Source organism: Eurosta solidaginis, chromosome 1 (assembly GCF_040869045.1).
Source record: "Eurosta solidaginis isolate ZX-2024a chromosome 1, ASM4086904v1, whole genome shotgun sequence".
Lineage (NCBI taxonomy): Eukaryota > Metazoa > Arthropoda > Insecta > Diptera > Tephritidae > Eurosta > Eurosta solidaginis.
Window position 1 is genome coordinate 231791802 of NC_090319.1, and position 18084 is coordinate 231809885.

The 18084-nt window shown below is 36.9% G+C and overlaps 1 protein-coding gene across 4 annotated transcripts in view; it reads left to right on the forward strand.

Moving 5' to 3' along the window:
* Pxd (Peroxidase) overlaps window positions 1-18084 on the forward strand; it is a 1822298-nt gene that overhangs the window by 939403 nt on the left and 864811 nt on the right. For 3 of the 4 annotated variants that reach the window (XM_067760232.1, XM_067760233.1, XM_067760231.1), the window contains one exon: window positions 12773-12929. The exons of the other annotated variant lie outside the window; for it this stretch is intronic. In XM_067760232.1, coding sequence (XP_067616333.1) covers window positions 12773-12929 — 157 coding nt within the window. The remainder of the gene's footprint in view (window positions 1-12772; window positions 12930-18084) is intronic. 4 annotated transcript variants of the gene reach the window in all.

The window sequence follows — 18084 nt, forward strand, 5'->3', positions numbered from 1 at the left end:
ATGAAAAGTAGAAAGCAACCATGGACAAGAATAACGTAATATACAGGATTCCATGTGCTGGCGACGAAAACGCGAAATGTAATAAGGAATATGTCGGGACCACGAAGAATAAGCTAAAAACGGGGATTTCGGGACATCTATCGGATATGAAAAATATAATATCAGGAAGGGTACAGAAAACAGCACTCGCAGCCCACTATGCAGAGAGCGGGCATAAAGCAGATTTTGATGCTGTGAGGGTATTGCAGCAAGAGCAGCATTATAAGAAGCGCTTCACGTTAGAGGTGCTCCACATAGCAAACGTAACAACAAATAAAAGGCTCAATTACAAAATAGACATTGCAAACTGCTCACACAACTACAGACACCTACTAGATAATTGGAAAAATTAGTTCAAAGCTGCATATCAAACAGGATGGACGTATGTAGTTTAGCTAGGAACAAAATAATGTAGAAGAAGAAAAATTTGTAGATTTAAGCTAACTTACATTGTTGTTGTAGCCCCTGATGACGATATCCGATGGAAATCGAAATATATTGGGAATAAAAACAAACTAGTGCTTTATTAAAATTGAACTTGGGCCGGCTAAATAAATTAATACTTTAGACAAATCATAGAAAGGTCGCTGAAATCAACAATCAATAAATAATTTTGTTCGCAATATTTTATTCTTCAACGAGGCATCAAGAACACGGCTTCTCGCGAGATTCTCGAATTACTCGTAAGGCTCGCGAGATTCTCGAATCCCGAATTTCTCGTAAGGCTCGCGTGATTCTCGAATCTCGAATCACTCGTAATACTCGCGATTTTCTCGACTTTCAATTCAGTCGCTGCATTTTCAATATTCTATACATTTCGGGGTTTTTTACTTGTGGTTTTGCGGACATTTTTGCTTGTGCTCCAGAAGAAATCGCAAGCTCTATATAAAACAGCCAATGAATCGATTAAGGTGAATGCCGAGAAGTTCTCGAGCCTTACTAGTAATTCGAGAATCTCGCGAGAATTTCGAGTAATTCGAGGTTCGAGAATCTCGCGAGAAGGCGAAACTCGCTGGAAATCTCTTCTCGAATATGTTCGAGAAATCGTAAGCTCTACTTATAACTAGTTGCTTTGGTTTCCATTGTTCCTTATTGCAGCTGGAATTGAGTTCCATATACGGTGACGAAAAACAGCCTTGTAGAGACCACAAAATTGAAGTTGGTACAACTATACTACATGACCTGAAAGATATTGCAAATGTGAGCTTCTCATACAAGTACGGTAGGGATTTAGTAGAAATCAACCGGAACAAGAAAATTACACCTCTATCCTTCTGACAGTTGAATATGTCACATCCTAAGAGTTAAAACCGCCACAAAGAAATATGGTAAAACCTGCCTAACCCAAGAACGTAGCGAGTTACATAATTGAAGACAATCTCAATTTTGAGTGCAGTATACGAATCCAGTTTGTGGTAAACCAACTCTGAGTAGGTTCTTATCATACATGTTAAATTCCAATTAGAATTAGCAATTGATGCAATTGGTTTATATTCTCTAAATCATTAAACAATTAGAAATAGTTCAACTAATTCCCATTAGATAATTGAAATTTTTTTTCTAATGGTAAATCTAATTGCAATTAGGTGCCATTAGCAAAAAAAAATGGTGTACCTTTACAATTAGATATCTAATTGACTTCTGCTAATGCAATTAGATATTCAATTAGCTCGAATTAGAATCAATTATTTATATTTATTTACATCATTATTCGTTCACTTCAATCACTCTTTGAAAAAAAATTTATCTTTATCAAAATAATTGATTCTAATTCGAGCTAATTGAATATCTAATTGCATTAGCAGAAGTCAATTAGATATCTAATTGTAAAGGTAAACCAATTTTTTTTGCTAATGGCAACTAATTGCAATTATATTTACCATTAGAAAAAAATTTCAATTATCTATTGGGAATTAGTTGAACTATTTCTAATTGTTTAATGAATTAGAGAATTTCGCAAATGAAGGCTAATTAGCAATCATTAGCATTATCTAATCATTACTTAACATCTATGGTTCTTATTGGCAATAGGGCAAGCTTCCTTCTAATTTAAGGCGGTGTAAACGGTGCAGTTTACACCAGATTGCACAATGTATCACACCTTTTACCAACAACAGAGTTGATATGGTCAACACAATTTAGGTTTGAGTTAATTGCGAAACCCAGATTCGTGATTTTTGTAACGTTTTGTAAAGCAGTATTGCCAATGCATATAGTAGGAGTTAGTACATCGACGACCTTTTTCTTATAAAAGGGTAATAGAAACGATACATTATCATATAGTCAAAAATTAATACTATTGGCCCAGTAATGCACGCATGATAGGTCTTTATTTACTTTGACACAAATTGTGGTTAGGTTGATGAAACTACCAGATAAATACATTTGTATATCATCTGCATCAAGCATGCTCATGTGCTTATACACTGAAAAAATTTCGTTTATAAAAATACTAAATAATATGGGCCCAAGAATGGAGCCCCGGATCACCTTGGACTAAGTCTTTAATACCCGACACCGCACTTCCTGTGTTGACAAATTGAACTCTACCTGATAAGTAACTTTCCATTGACATCAAGGTGCTTTTAGCAAATCCGAAGTATAAAAAAAAATGTAAGGCGCTATAACCTCCGAAGAGATTTTAGGCAGAGCTTCTCTTCCAATTTGCGTCGTGCTCCTCTTTATTTTTTTCCTACAAATTGGCGGGACGGGACCTACTTAGTTTATGCCGACTTCGAATGGCATCCGCAAGCAGAAGTGTTTTCACTGAGAGCTTTTCATGGCAGAAATACACTCGGAGTGCTTGCCAAACACTGCCGAGGGGCGACCCTGCTTACAAAAATTTTCTTCTAATTGAAAAACTTTATTTCTAAAATTTTGATATTGCTTTGCCAGGGGCGTGAACCCAGGATTTTCAGTGGGGATGGCGTAGTACGCTACGATCACGCCACGGCGGCCACCGAAGTATAGCTGTAGCTTATAAGAGAGCAACTCGTGGTCGAGAGAGTCGAAATCTTATAAAAAGTCTAGTAAGCAGAGCAGGGTCAGCTGTTTATTATCAAAGTGTATTCGAATATCATCGATTACTTTTAGTATGGAGGTGCACTGCTGTTATTGGCTCTAAAAACCGACTGGTACGGTGAAAAAACTTTAGATAATACTGGCAGAATGCTTATGGGTCGATAGTCAGCGACTGAGATCGCAGATCCTTTTTTAGGAACAGGCTTTACTATGGCACACTTCCACGACTCGGGAAAACAAGATGCAGTGGTTAAGAATGTGTGTATGGTTACTCAACAAAAGGTAAAATAATTTTTATAAATTTATTTTGAATACCATCAATTCCAACTGAGTTAAGAGTACTCCTTACTACCTCACATTCAGCAACCGCAGAGATTCGAATGGACTTCCATAGAAACAAACAGAAGCAAAAACACCAGAATCAACACCAACCACTGAACAATGCACAAACTCATCATTAAGGGTGTCTGCATTCAAAGTACAATCTGGACTTTTACTTCCATATATTCGAAGACTCTTTAAATTACACTATTACATTAAAGAGATTTAGGCGGTAGTGAGCGATCTAGCCTTGAGGTAAACAACTAACATTTTTCTTTTCTTATAATCCTAGTAGCAGTATTTCTAGCGGTTCTGTAGGCCCGCCATGCTACATCGGTTTTAATCCTCCTCCTTTTTGCGCGCTTTAATGGAAACTGGCCGTTATACTAGGGACAGGACCTATTATTGGTATTGCTATAGCGAGTGTTGTTGTTGTTGTTGTTGTAGCAATGCTCGCCCCACCTAATAGCCGCGACCGATCACAAATTGTCATCAATATCCTCTAACGGGAGTCCAAGGAAACTTGCCGTTTCAACAGGGGTGGACCATAAGGAAAGGGGTGTTAGAGGCGTTGGTTCCACATTACAATTAAAGAGATGGTTGGTGTCATGTGGGGACACATTACAAGCGGGGCATACATTTTGTATGTCGGGGTTGATTCTGGATAGGTAAGAGTTTAACCTGTTACAGTATCCAGAACGAAGTTGAGCAAGAGTGACACGCGTTTCCCTGGGGAGTATGCGTTACTCTTCCGCGAGTTCTGGATATTTTTCTTCAAGTACTGGATTCACCGGGCAATTCCCGACATAAAGGTCCGACGCCTGTCTATGGAGTTCACCAAGGACCTGCTTGTGTTTTTTCGCTTCATACGGCTGGGTTCTCAGGTGCCGTATTTCCTCAAAATGCTTACGGAGATGACTCCTTAGGCCCCTAGGCGGTGCTGGTTCGTCAATCAGATGTCTGTTGGGATGCCCAGGTTTCTGGGTATTCAACAGAAACTGTTTGGTCAGCATCTCATTTCTCTTCCTGATGGAGAGTATTCTCGCCTCATTATGCAGATGGTGTTCTGGGGACATAAGAAGACAGCCCGTGGCGATTCTGCGAGCAGTATAGCGAGTGGGGACATGCTTGTTAAAGACATCTAGAATCTTATTACGAACTCATGTTATTCACTAGCAGTAACGAGTAGGAATAGAACTTTTAAAAAAAGTATCGATACCGGTACTCATGTAAAATACTCGGATCAAAGTATCGATGCTAGTCCTCATACTCAGTAAAAAGTACTCGATACATGTGAGTACTTCTTAAGTTTTATCAAAAGTGAAAAAACTCTTTTTTAAATGAGATCTTATGTTTTGAATTTAGTAGAAAATAAGTAAGGAAGTTAAAGTTTGGACGAAACGAAGACTACATACCTAATTGTGTGCTCTTACATATATTTTAAGGAAACGTTACGAACATTAAATGATTTAAAAGATTTTTGATCGACTTAAGGCATTTAAAAAGAACTGCCCCTCGGCAGTGGTTTCACAAGCACGCCGAGTTTACTTCTCCCATGAAAGCTTCCCAGTGAAAAATCATTTGCCTTGCAGATGCCGTTAGAAACCGGCATGAAATATGCAGGTCGCGTCAAGTATTTTGTACTACCATATCTCTACTGAAAGTATTGTTATGCAGCAAATATATATATATTGGAAAATTCATTTAGATTAAAACTGTAAGACCCTTTTTTTCAAAGTAGACGTAGTCCTTATCCGCTTTTGATCAGATCAATATATAATACCAAGGACCAAATTCCGCCAAATTGCAAAAAGATATCAATAGATTTTGATTTATGGCTTGCAAAACTTTTAAATTGCCTTCTGCTTAATGAGAGCGGCGCCACTCCCATTTTACAAAATTGTTATAAACTTATATTGTACCTTTTTATCCATTCGTCAAGTTCCCCCATTTCATCAGTATTTTTTAAAGCATTGCTCCCTTTTTCCACTTCCCAAAGTGGGCGTGGATATAAATTTCATTTCGACCATTTTCAATACCAATATATGTATCGTCAACGATGCCGTAAAAGCTAATAACTCCATCCGCTAAAGTTTCATAGAAGAACGAAAAAGCTCAATTGCATGACAAGTTTAAATGTATTGAAAATAAGCTTTCCAATATTTTGTTTGCGCTAGTGATTCTGGACAATAAACACGTACTTTCCTTTTACCACCATATGCAGAAATCGTGTCCCATTCCACCATTACCGAAAAGTCGGTTTAAGTTGAGTGCGGAGCTTTCACCGCATCGTCGACGATCTCATTTATGCTCAAGTGTTGGTGATGTTGGTGTCCATTGTGTCCATTGTGTTAGTGGACTGAACTTTGTTGATCTTAAACATGTAGACCGTTGGCACTTGTTTAAGTATCGGGGAAAAGTATCGAGGTAAAGTATCAATGCTTTACTCAGCACTTGGAAAAATGTATCGAGTACGAAATACTCGAGTATTTTTTGGAAAAGTATCGATGCTATTTACTCAGTACTCGTATCGTTCTATCACTAGTAACGAGGCGCCAACATACGCTAAAATCAACGTGGTACAAATCGGAGTACAAATCATTGTTGTTAAGAGAACGAAAATCTTTAAAAGCAAAACAGCTATTTGCATCACAGCGGTCAAAAATAAAGTCAAAGGAAGGTCTGATAAAATGGTGTCTGGTCAAATTTTAAAACCAAATCCAAGTCAGAACCACTAAAATAATCAAGTAGACTAGGACAACAATTTATGCCAAACTATGTAGGTATATCCCGATTGACAACACTAAGACCAGTGCCACAAAAGTTATTCAATAGACTGGAACTATACGTGGGACGAACGAGGAGATTAACATTAAAGTCGCCACAAAAAATTATAATATCATAAGCTACAATGTACGTGCACAGAGAGGAAAGTAACACGTCATGACTATTAGTTTTACGGGGACTGTAAATGCATGACACAAGGACCTTTGTAAAAGAATCACGTAACTCAACAAAAATACTTTGTACCGGGGCCCACAAACTTGCAAATAGGCTTCATATTAATACATTTTTTACAATAAATTACATCGCCTCCACCCTTTTTACCCACTCTGTCATTATAAACCAGATTATAATTGCTTATATTGAAGCGCCTGTCATCAAGATCTTCAGAAAACCAAGTGTCTGAAACACATATAACGTCAACATTCGAACTTTCAAACACATACCTTACAAAATCTATCTTCTCACCATTCAAGCCTCTGGGGTTAAAATGTACAACACAACAATCGAATATAACACTCAAATTGCTGCTAACGGTCACCATAACAAAAGCAACCATAAGAAAAAATGAAGTTACATCAACGAATGTTGTCAAAGAATAGAAACATAAGTAAAATAATTTGAAGAGATTTAAGCGGATCATTTTAATATAAGGTGTTGGTGGTATATGTATGTATGTGGTTAGATACGTTTAATAAACTAAATGAAAATATAACAATAAATAGTAATAAGCTAGCGCAACTTGTCAGCAGTACTGCTTCAAGTCGTCAGAGGTGGAGATCTCTGCATTGGAGTATTTGGTAGCTCGTATGTACACTTCTCCCCGAAGAGTAAATGCAGATGCAATATTGCCAGCATGCCTAAGCTTAATTGCTTAGTGAAGAAGTTTTCTATTACCTTTTGATACGCTCTCATAAATTTTGAAGCTGCCCTCGACACCAATAGCGTTAAGAGAAATATCTTCCTTTGTTTTTTTGTGATGCTCGCTGAAAGCAGGCAAAGTCCGATTCCGGTCATAGGGATTCCGACATTTAATGATTATGGTGCTGATAGCTTTGTTCGTTGAACGCGCAGTTGCACACTCTTAAATTGATTCTGCATGTTGCTCAACTCACTCTTGCATTAACTTCGAAGCTAATAATACGCGCCTCTGCTTCGGCAGCTTAGGTTTTAAGAGCACCCACTTCATTGTCGATTATCTTGATTAATGCCCCTATTACGGTATACAACTCAACTTAGTTGAGTTGTAATTAAAACAACGCAACCTTCGGACAACTCAACTCCTGTTTGGTATTACGAATTTCAGTTGAAGTTGAATTAGTACTGCCAACCTAAGAAAGTGATGATTTGACAGATAATTGAACAGCTGATCAATTTTTGGCGAAAATTTAAGCATTTGCAAAAGTAATTTTGTTATTACGGGATATTATATAATATGAAATCTTTTTTATAATGGCGAAAATATTGGTGATTAACATGTCCCGAATGCGGAAAACATTAGCATGATCATTTCAATCCCTTGGAACTACCAAGCGCCAAGTAAGAAAATGTTTAAGTGAAAAATGATGAGCTTCAAATGAAGTTATTTTGCAGATTTGAAAGGAAGCATTTTACTCATTACTAAACAAAATTAAGGACCAATTCTGCAAACGCTTTCAAGCGAAGGCTGTACCGCTATTTTAAAATTATGCGCCACATTCAGATTCCTTTCTGATGGCAGCTATCAAAAATGCATATTTGAGCGAAGTGGATTAAAACCCAAACAGCAAAAATTGTATTTTGCTCTAAAACAGGATGCCCAGGAGTAGTGATTAGTAACAATGTGACTCACGTTCGCATAATTTCACCTATTTTGGCTGCATCCGAACTGCGGCCAGCCTCGTCCAACTTCGGAATATCGCTCCATAAAGTCAAAAAGTTATTCAATGTAATCCTTCGTTTAAACGTTGTTGTTTCTATAAATGCGCACAAAATAGTTGATTATTGTTTGATTAAAAAATGTTTAACTACCGGCTTTAAATTTATTATTATTATTTTTTTTTAAACGTTTTATGAGCCCGTGCACCATGTAACTCTCATCAAAGGTGGATCAAAAGACGCGTTTCGATCTCCGTTTTGGTAAAAGTCTAGTTGAGGGGTTGACTGCTAATACGCTACCAAAAATATCGAGAGAGGTGTCCAACGACGCGTCTTGACGTCAGTATTAATAATCCGAAGGCAGAAAATAAAAATTTTAACTCGTTCAAAAGATATTAACAAAAAACCGAAAAATGACCCACGATCCCATAGCATTTTTGCACAGAACACCTTTCTGCGTAGGCGGCCTTCGGCCCGCTTATAAAAAATTACCCTGGGTGGGTCCAAAACCGGTTTGGAGACCAAAACTATATTCGCTCAAAACTCTTAAGTTCACAATTTTTTTTGTGAGTACTACATTACAACAACCACATGAAAATCGCCAACTTCAGCTGCAAATATCTGTGGACAAAGATAAAATGTTTCTTTTCCGCCTTCAGATTATTCTTCTCGAGGCCAATACGCGTATTTTGAAACCTCTCTCGATATTTTTGGTAGCGTATTAGCAATCGACCCCTCAACTAGACGTTTACCTTCGTTTTTAGGATTCGAAAGCGGAAATTAAAAATTATATTTCTGTCGCAAAATATTTACAAACATTCACAAAATGGCCCGGGAGGGTCCGAAATATGAGCCCTGATCCAAGGTTTTTTGCACAGAAGTTCTTTCTGTGTTGGCGCCCTTTGGCATTAGTGTGTACAAAAAACCTGGAAAAATACAACCACATGAAAATTTGAATCAAAATGATATGATAGAAATTAAATTTTTAATTTTTGTTTTCGGATTCAAAAATCGGAGGTTGAAACGCGTCTTTTGATACCAACTTTTGTTAAAAATTAGTTGGGGAACCGTCTTCTAAAACGTTACATTTTTTCAAAACAACTGCAAAATTGTATGAGACAACTGTTAGCAATCAGTTGCAAGATTTTGACGCGTTTGACAACTACACTAACACAACGTTGTAAACGGTAATGTCACAAAAAGTTGTTAGACTAGACAACTCAACCGTTATTTTTTTTTGACAGGTTGAGTTGTAATCTGTAATACCAAATTGCGAAATTTCAACCCAACCAGAGTTGAGTTGTAAACGGTAATAGGGGCATAACTCATTGTCAAGTGCTTTTAACTTGCAAGACAAGTCACCAAATAAAGCCTGCATCTTGTCTGATCGTTGTTGCATATTTGTCTCCAACTCACAAAGAGCATCAAGCACAGTTTTTAAAATTGAATTCACGTCCAACTTCACCGCTTTAGCTATGGTAGAGCCTAGCTGGAATGCCGTTTGAGAGATGCAGTGGCCATTTCTCGCAGGTTTTTTGTGTAGAAAACAAGAAAAATTATCTTTTATTACAAGCGTATGACGCGTTTATGATTACTGCTTAAAACAATTTAACCAACAAAATTATATGCACCGGCGTTACGACAAACTAACAATACAGCTAAACAATTTAATTTCGCTAAAACACCACGAAAATATTAACTTATACCGGAATGAGAAATTGGAGCGTCCGCACTTGTCAACTATTGAACACAACCATTAATCAATGCAAACTTCAAGTATTTAGTACTTTGTTGATCCTCCTTTGCTTTAAGACCATATTTTGATGGTAACCGGTAATATCGCTCATCAAAAAAATTTACAAAACACACGCAGTATTTACTGAGCACAGACCGGAACAACACAAGCTGGCAGCAGGGTGACATACATACAAACACAAATAAAATATCCATGTACATTGTTTTTGTAAATCGATGGGCTATTGTCAAAATCGTACTGCGCCGAAAGTTGAAGTGCCAAATCATATTAAAAAAAGTACCAATCAGCTGATTTTTGGCAGTCACCTGTTCCTGTTTGCGCAAAGGCACTGACTTTCAAAAGTTTGCGAAAAATATCGTTACCATCTTGTTATCGCTACGGGCTTAGTCAGCTTAGGAATGGAAAATATAACCAATTTTATATACCACTTTACAAGAATTTATAAACTATACTAGCCTTTTTTTATACAAAATTTCATTCACATTTTCAGATCTTCAACACTGATCAATTTAAAAAAAATGGATGCACTACTGAGAGCAATCCATCTATGCCCACCAAGTTTATTAAGTGATATTAATAAATTCTTAAAAAAATGGATGCACTACTAAGAGCAATCCATCCATGCCCATCAAGTTTATTAAGTTTAATTAATTATGAATTTGTTAGATGTATTCTATGCATACAGTTGGCAAAATATATTGGATGCTAAAAAAAAAAAAAACATTTTGATTTTATTTCATTTGCAAAATTATACTTTTGTAATGTTACCGATCACGCTCGGAATCAGGCCTGTTATATTTCCGAACTAGTGTAAAACTATCTCATAAAGAGACGTCCGCCCGAAGTGAGTACAACTGACACCTTTTGTATGATTTAATCGGGAATTGTCCGTATTGCTTTTTTAAATTTTTCCCAAATTATTAAATAAATTATAAAATTAAAAATTGCTTCAAATAAACGTTTTCATATATTTAAAAAAGCAATACGGGCAATCCCCGATTAAATCATACAAACAGACAAAATTGGTTAATTCGTTGTAGTTCTATAAATAGAACAAAAACAGCAACAATACCAAAGTTTCTTTGAAAACTGCTGTACCAACAAGCATAGCTTTAACACATAATTGCATACGAAGTATGCAATGTGTAAAAAGATTAAAATATGCAAAAGAAAGCAATTGGGCAAAACTTTACAACAACTAAGGAATTACGTAGCTGAATGCGTTTGTAACCATTTCAACTATCGTAGGAGTGCAGGTTCGACTCCCACTCCCGGGAGAAAAGGCTTTGAAGAGATGTCACGTTGTTTAAATTTTCCCCAAATTATTTAAGAAATTATAAAATTAAAAATTGCTTCAAATAAATGTTTTCATACATTTAAAAAAGCAATAGGGGCAATCCCCGATTAAATCATACAAACAGACAAAATTGTTTAATTCGTTGTAGTTCTATGAATAGAACAAAAACAGCAACAATACCAAAGTTTCTTTGAAAACCGCCGTACCAACAAGCATAGCTTTAACACATAATTGCATACGAAGTATGCAATGTGTAAAAAGATTAAAATATGCAAAAGAAGGCAATTGGGAAAAACTTTACAACAACTAAGGCATGACGTAGCTGAATCCTGGGAGAAAAGGCTTGGAAGAGATTTACAAGGTATAATCGAAACAGCTGTCGCCTTGTCCGTCCTGATGTCAAGTTGTTTAAATTTTTCCCAAATTATTAAATAAATTATGACACCTTTTACATTGTGATGTCCTACGGAATGGCAGTGTCCCCCTTTGCAGACCGTTTGAATGCGTTCTTTACTGGTTCAGTCCCTGCCTTTAAGTAGTTAATTTGAATTCACACAGCTCCTAGTTGGCAGCTGTGGCTACCATTTGTCCACCGTTTAGCACCATTTTCCGGGTAGTCATTAAATCTCCAGTACTAAATTAATGCTTTGTGTGACTCTCCGCCAACTTCGCAAAGCAGTGTATCGTGAGGCGCTTCTCCCTGTGCATTTTTCTTGAAGGCTTCGAAGATATTTCGTTTTTATTCCCTCAAAAGATTTTGTCTCAATTTCATATCAAGGATATTTCCTGGCAAATCTAGTGTTGTGATAGGAGCATTCCACAAATCGTACGCATTTTTTTAGTTTTCTACTATAACTAAATACAAACTCATAATAGGAGACAAACTCTTCAGTGCAATAACATTAGAGGGACTCATGAAAGCATATAAAGTTATAAGGTGTAAAATTATATCCATTTACACGCTGTTATATGAACGCACCTAGTAATATTATTGATAAACTTAATTGTTTATCAGCTGTATTATTCGCAAAAAAATTATTTGATTGTTATACACATTAAAAATTACCAAGATTAAATGAAAAATCAAAACTAAAACGTCTTTACTAATATATATCTACTTGTAAATGACTTGCTAGTTGATGTTGGAAATTTCTGATGAAAATGCCTGCTGTAATGTCCGCAAGGTTGCATTCCTTTGAGTTTACCGCGTTTACACAATGAAATGTGCGCGTAAATTTATACTTTACTTTATATTTGTGTAAATGATTTTTCATACAAAATTTGACAGATCGTTTACGCACTAGATAAACTTATACATTTACACAATTTGTAAGGCATTTATAAGGTTACATGAGTCCCCCTATTGTCTGGAACATGTATATATAAAAATAAAAGCCGACTTTTGAAATACTTATACATATATGTGCGTGAAAAAACTAAGAAGCCGTTATACGCGATAGCCAAAAATTCCTAGATTTTGTGATTACATTGACTGTGGTGAAATTTCAGCGAAACTAATAATATTTGAAAGACACCAGAACAACATTTGGTAGTACTTCTTTCCCTACAAAATGCGCAAATATTTAACCCTGTTGCATTTTCTTGAAAAAAAATTTTAATGAGAGTGATGCATTTTCTATAATCGTGTCTGTTTGTATTTTTAATAAATAATATATCAATAAATAACCTATGATTAGTTTGGTTTCTGAATTACGATCTATTTTGGGATCCCTGAGACTGAGCGATTGGATGAATCGACCATCAATAATTGAAATTGGAGACAACTTTGATTCTTTGACTCGAGGTCATGCAACACAGCCCGAGGAATTAACAGATATAAATTTTGACAGAGAGGTATGTATGTATGTATTCAGTATGTTACCATATATTATTTCCTCGTAAAATGTCAATGTAAACCCAATAAATATGAATGCATCTCTCTATATATGCACGTTTTTTATACTCAGCGTGCTTTGCACACAGAGTATATTAACTTTGATTGGATAACGGTTGGTTGTACAGGTTTAAAGGAATCGAGATAGATATAGACTTCCATATATCAAAATCAGTCCGTCCATTCGTCCGTCTGTTAACACGATAACTTGAGTAAATATTGAGATATCTTCACCAAATTTGGTACAAGAGCTTATCTGGACCCAGAATAGATTGGTATTGAAAATGAGCGAAATTGGATGATAACCACGCCCACTTTTTATGTATATAAAATTTTGGAAAACACAAAAACCTGATTATTTAGTAAATAATACACCTAGAATGTTGAAATTTGACACGTGGACTCATATTGAGACTCTTGATAATCAATCAATTTTACAAATATTATTAATCATAAATCAAAAATCGTTAAACCTGTCGTAAAAAAATCGGCTGAGATAAGGAATGCTTTGAAGGAAATTTAACGAAGAAGAGCTTTATATCAATGGTATTTGATTTCCCAAGTGTATTTATAACAATAAATAGGAAAAACTTCAAATTAAAAAAATGGACGTGGCACCCCCTTTTATTACTAAGCAATTTTCTATATTTCGGGAGCCATAACTCGAAGAAAAAGATCGTAATAAAGTTGTGTACACAAATTTTCCCTATAGCAGGAAATATTTCTAGAAAAAATGGACGAGATGGGTTAAAGACCACGCCCGCTTTTATATAAAAGATTTTTAAAAGGGTCGTAGACGAAAATAATAAGCTATATCTTAGCGAAAGAGGACTTTGTACCAATAGAATTTTACTTTCTAAATTGAATTATAACATTAAATTGGAAAACACTAAAGTTTTAGAAAATGGGTGTGGCACCGACCCTTTTATGACTAAGCAATTTTCTATGTTTCGAAAACCATAACTCGAAGAAAAATTACCATACCGTAATGAAATTGTGTACACATATTTTCTTTATAGCAGAAAATATTTCTAGTAAAATTGGACGAGATCGGTTAAAGACGACGGTAACTTAGATATAAATCAAGTTTAAAAGGGTCGTAAACTAGAATAATAAGCTATAACTTAGCAAAAAACAGTTTTGAATCAATGATATTTCACTTATTGTATAATTCAAGCGTAGCGCTTGAGGAGAGAATTGTTAAACCATTTTGTAGGGAGAACATTTGCCCAGTAGCTCTGTAGATAAGCCACTAGTTATGAGAGTTCGAGTTCTCTGTAGAGGCACGATAATTGGGCCAAGCTAGAACTACAGGATTTTTCCTATATTTTTTTCTGTCTAGGGGTCAAGCTGCCATAAAGATATGAGCCATTAACCAATGTATGAGTCATAATCCACTACTTTTCAATAAAGTTTGCATATTTTACAGTATTCTGAATAAACATGTATGCACATAAATCGTGTTAAAGCATATTATTATTGTCTCAGATGACCATTGCGTTTTCATCCTGAAGGGAATTTCCATCCCGAAAAACCACAATTTCGTCTTAAAAAGTAACGGTATGGCAACGCTTCTACCAAAACAATAAACATCATGAAACTTCAAAAATCCCCAAATACGTCAACAAATTTTGAATGGAGCTACCTTTTTTTATACCATGGTTTCTTGGTTTTTGGTAAAAATTCCGGAGTACTCACATGGACCGAGTATAGTCGATACGTTTTACTGAGTATGAGTACTAGCGTTGATACTTTGATCCAAGTATTTTATATACATAAGTACCGATATCGATACTTTTTCAAAATTTCTATCACTACTTAAGACTTATAAAACCAACGAAATGAGCCTTATGTAATGCATTTTTGTATAATTATTATAATAGTAATTCTGTGGTTACAAGGCTTAACAGAACAAGTGCGTTTTTTGCGCTTTTCAGGAGAGCATTTTAAAGATTTAAATTATAATCTGAAAAAAGTTTTCGAGGGAATCGAACAGACTTTTTTGGAATATCTCAGATGATATTATATGAAACTTATGCTGGCAGGTAACTTACATAAATACTATTAGTTTTCCAAATACGCTTAAAAACGTAATTTATACCTAAGTAATCAAGTTATTTTATTTGACACAAATAAGTCGCCTTGGAAAAATAACATATCTCTTATTATGTTTACAAATAATAGGAACTAAAGCATAGAACAAAGGCATAAGTTAAGTAATGATATACATTGGAAGGAAAATACATTGAATAAAACATCACAAGTATACTTATGTACGTTTTCGAACAACAAACTTATTATGGAATAAAAACACAAGTTAGATATGCTATTTTTCCGCTGTTTGCCTTTTCTTAATATCTCGTTAACTATTGGAGTGATCTTCACAAAATTTTGACACAATATAAAATCGAATAAGGAGAATTCAACCATGATAATAACTCAATTTGGCCAAAAATGGATTTGTGCTGCTAAGGCTTGTGACCACAGAGTTATAATAATAATAATAATAATAATAATAATAATAATAATAATAATAATAACAATAATATACATAACTATATTAATAATAATAATAATTATAATATTAATATTGAAGACGGAGGCCGAGCTCGGAAAAGCGACAGGACCGGATGTGATTCCAGCAAAAGCAATAAGACTGGTGGTATGTAAAAAAATGCCTAGAAGTTGGGATCTTTCCAAGCGCACCTGGTGCTTATCCTGAAAGGCAAAGGAGACGCGGGCTCCTAGATGCCTTTTCAACCACTATTCTTAGTCGACACGGATGGGAAAATGATGGAATTCCTCCCAAAACAACGCTGAAAGCAGCCTTTGAAGACGGAGGAGATCTGTCCCATCGGCAGCATGGGTTCCGCAAAGGCCACAATAGATGCCATAACCGAGGTTACAAATGTGGTAAGGAAAGCCGAAACGGCGTGCCACCAACCGAGGCTGATTGCCTTACTGGTCACGCTGGACGCGATAAATGCTTTCAACTCCGTTAGGTGGTACAACAAGCTCCACGCGCTTCACACTTTTTCACGTACCCCTGATCTCTTTGCCATATTAAGGGACTATTTAAAAGATCGCTGAAACGAAACAAATCGAAGTCGGAGAGAGGTGAAGATCACTGGCACAGCCCAGGGATCGGTGTTAGGTCCCAACCTCTGGAATGATTCGTTTGACAGCCTCCTTCGCTTGCACATTACAGAAAGCGCAGACGACGAGGCTGCCGTATATACTACACGGAACTGCGAGCTGGCGCAGCTTAAATTAAACCAAGTAATTCGCAGTGTAAATTGATGCATGAGTGACCATGGAGTACAGATTGCGACAGCGAAAACTCAGATCCTGATCCTCACGAAGAAACGAATTCCCACCATAATCAATATGATGGCTTAGGAACAGCAAGTACAAACACGCAGAGAGGAAATCAATTTATCACTCCGAGGAGAAGTTAGGTTAGGTTAAAATAGTCGGTCCATGAGCACCCCACATAGACTGAATGAGTCCGTAGTGTTACCAGAAATTTGTTTTAACGACCAAACTGAAAAACCCTATCAAAAACCAGGACCTACGTTATAAAATAACTCCGTCCTCTTGGCAAATACTAGGAGTTTCCAAGGATTTAAGCCACTTGCTGCTTCTAGATCTGACAGCTGTATCACTCCTAATAGCTGAAATCTTAGCCTGGCAAGCGCAGGGCGCGAGCACAGAACGTGCTCGATCATTTGCTCCTCCAACCCGCACTTGGCATGTGACACCGAAAGGCAGTGTCCAGTTAGAATACCCGTCATGAGTATACAGTCCTTATTTTTTAATGATAGAAGCAATTTCGTTAGTCTAAGGTTGTAAGACCTGCACTTAATTTTCAACACTTTACAGCCCCGCGCTTGAATCCACGCCCTTCCTGCTTAGTCGATCATGTGCATCTCACGCCTTTGCTTAATCTCGCCCAGCCTAATTGGGACGTCTACGGAGCGAGCTTCAAGGGATGCGCCCTTTATAGCTAGTTCATCTGCTTTTTCATTCCCATCTATTCCCATATGCACTGGGACCTAATATAGATGTATGCTTCTCCCTCTCCCGATTCTCTCCAAAGACTGCTTACACTCTAACACGCATTTAGATGCTATGCTCTTCGAGATTATTGCCTTAATTGCTGCTTGACTGTCAATATAAAAGTTAGCACGGTTGCAGTTTAAGCTATTGTCTTCCAGTGTTTCTACTGCTTTGATTACGGCTAATATTTCTGCTTGGAAAACGCTACAATAATCTGCCAACTTGTAGGATCTCTTTATTTCCGGATCAGCACAGTATACCGCAGACCCTGTTCCTTCCACTACTTTGGAACAATCTGTGTACACATGTATCGCCTCGCCCGCCATTTGAGCACCCTTTCGCCAACCATCCACCTTTATTGTGCCTTATGATCTCCCTCGAAGCGCAGATAGGGGATCAGTTAGTCTGTTCGTCCTGTGATTGATAACGCTATACTGCTATGGCCGTATGGTCGGCGTTCAAGCTGCCCAGAGGTAGTGAGCCTGGTTGCAGTTGTTAGCGCTATGTTCTTTGCTACCAGGGTTACAGGTGGAATATGCAGAATGGAATACAGTGCAGCCGTCGGGGTTGTTTGCAGGGCTCCCGTAATACTAAGCATTGATAGTCTGCATACCCCCTTTAATTTTTTGATGTAGGTTATTTTTTGTGTGGCTATCCACCAAACAAGAACTCCATAGTATAAAATAAGGTTTACAATAGCTGTGAAAACCCCATTAGAAAGAGAGGGCGATTAACCCCACGTACATCCCAGCTTTCCCTTATATGCATAAAGTGCCGTTGAGGCCTTCTCCAGACCCTCCTCCACGTTCAGCTTCCATGACAGCTTACTGTCTCGGATGATTCCTAGATATTTTGGGCAAGGTTTCTCATGTAGGGCCACCCCTCCTAACTTAGGCCTGGTCCAATTTAGGACCTTGTACCTCTTTGTAAACAAGACCATATCCGTCTGCTCCGTGTTGACTGTCAACCCAACATTAGATGCCCAGGTATGAATATCCCGATGCGCCCGATCCATCAAAGACCTAATCGTTGGAAGGCACTTTCCACTTATGACAA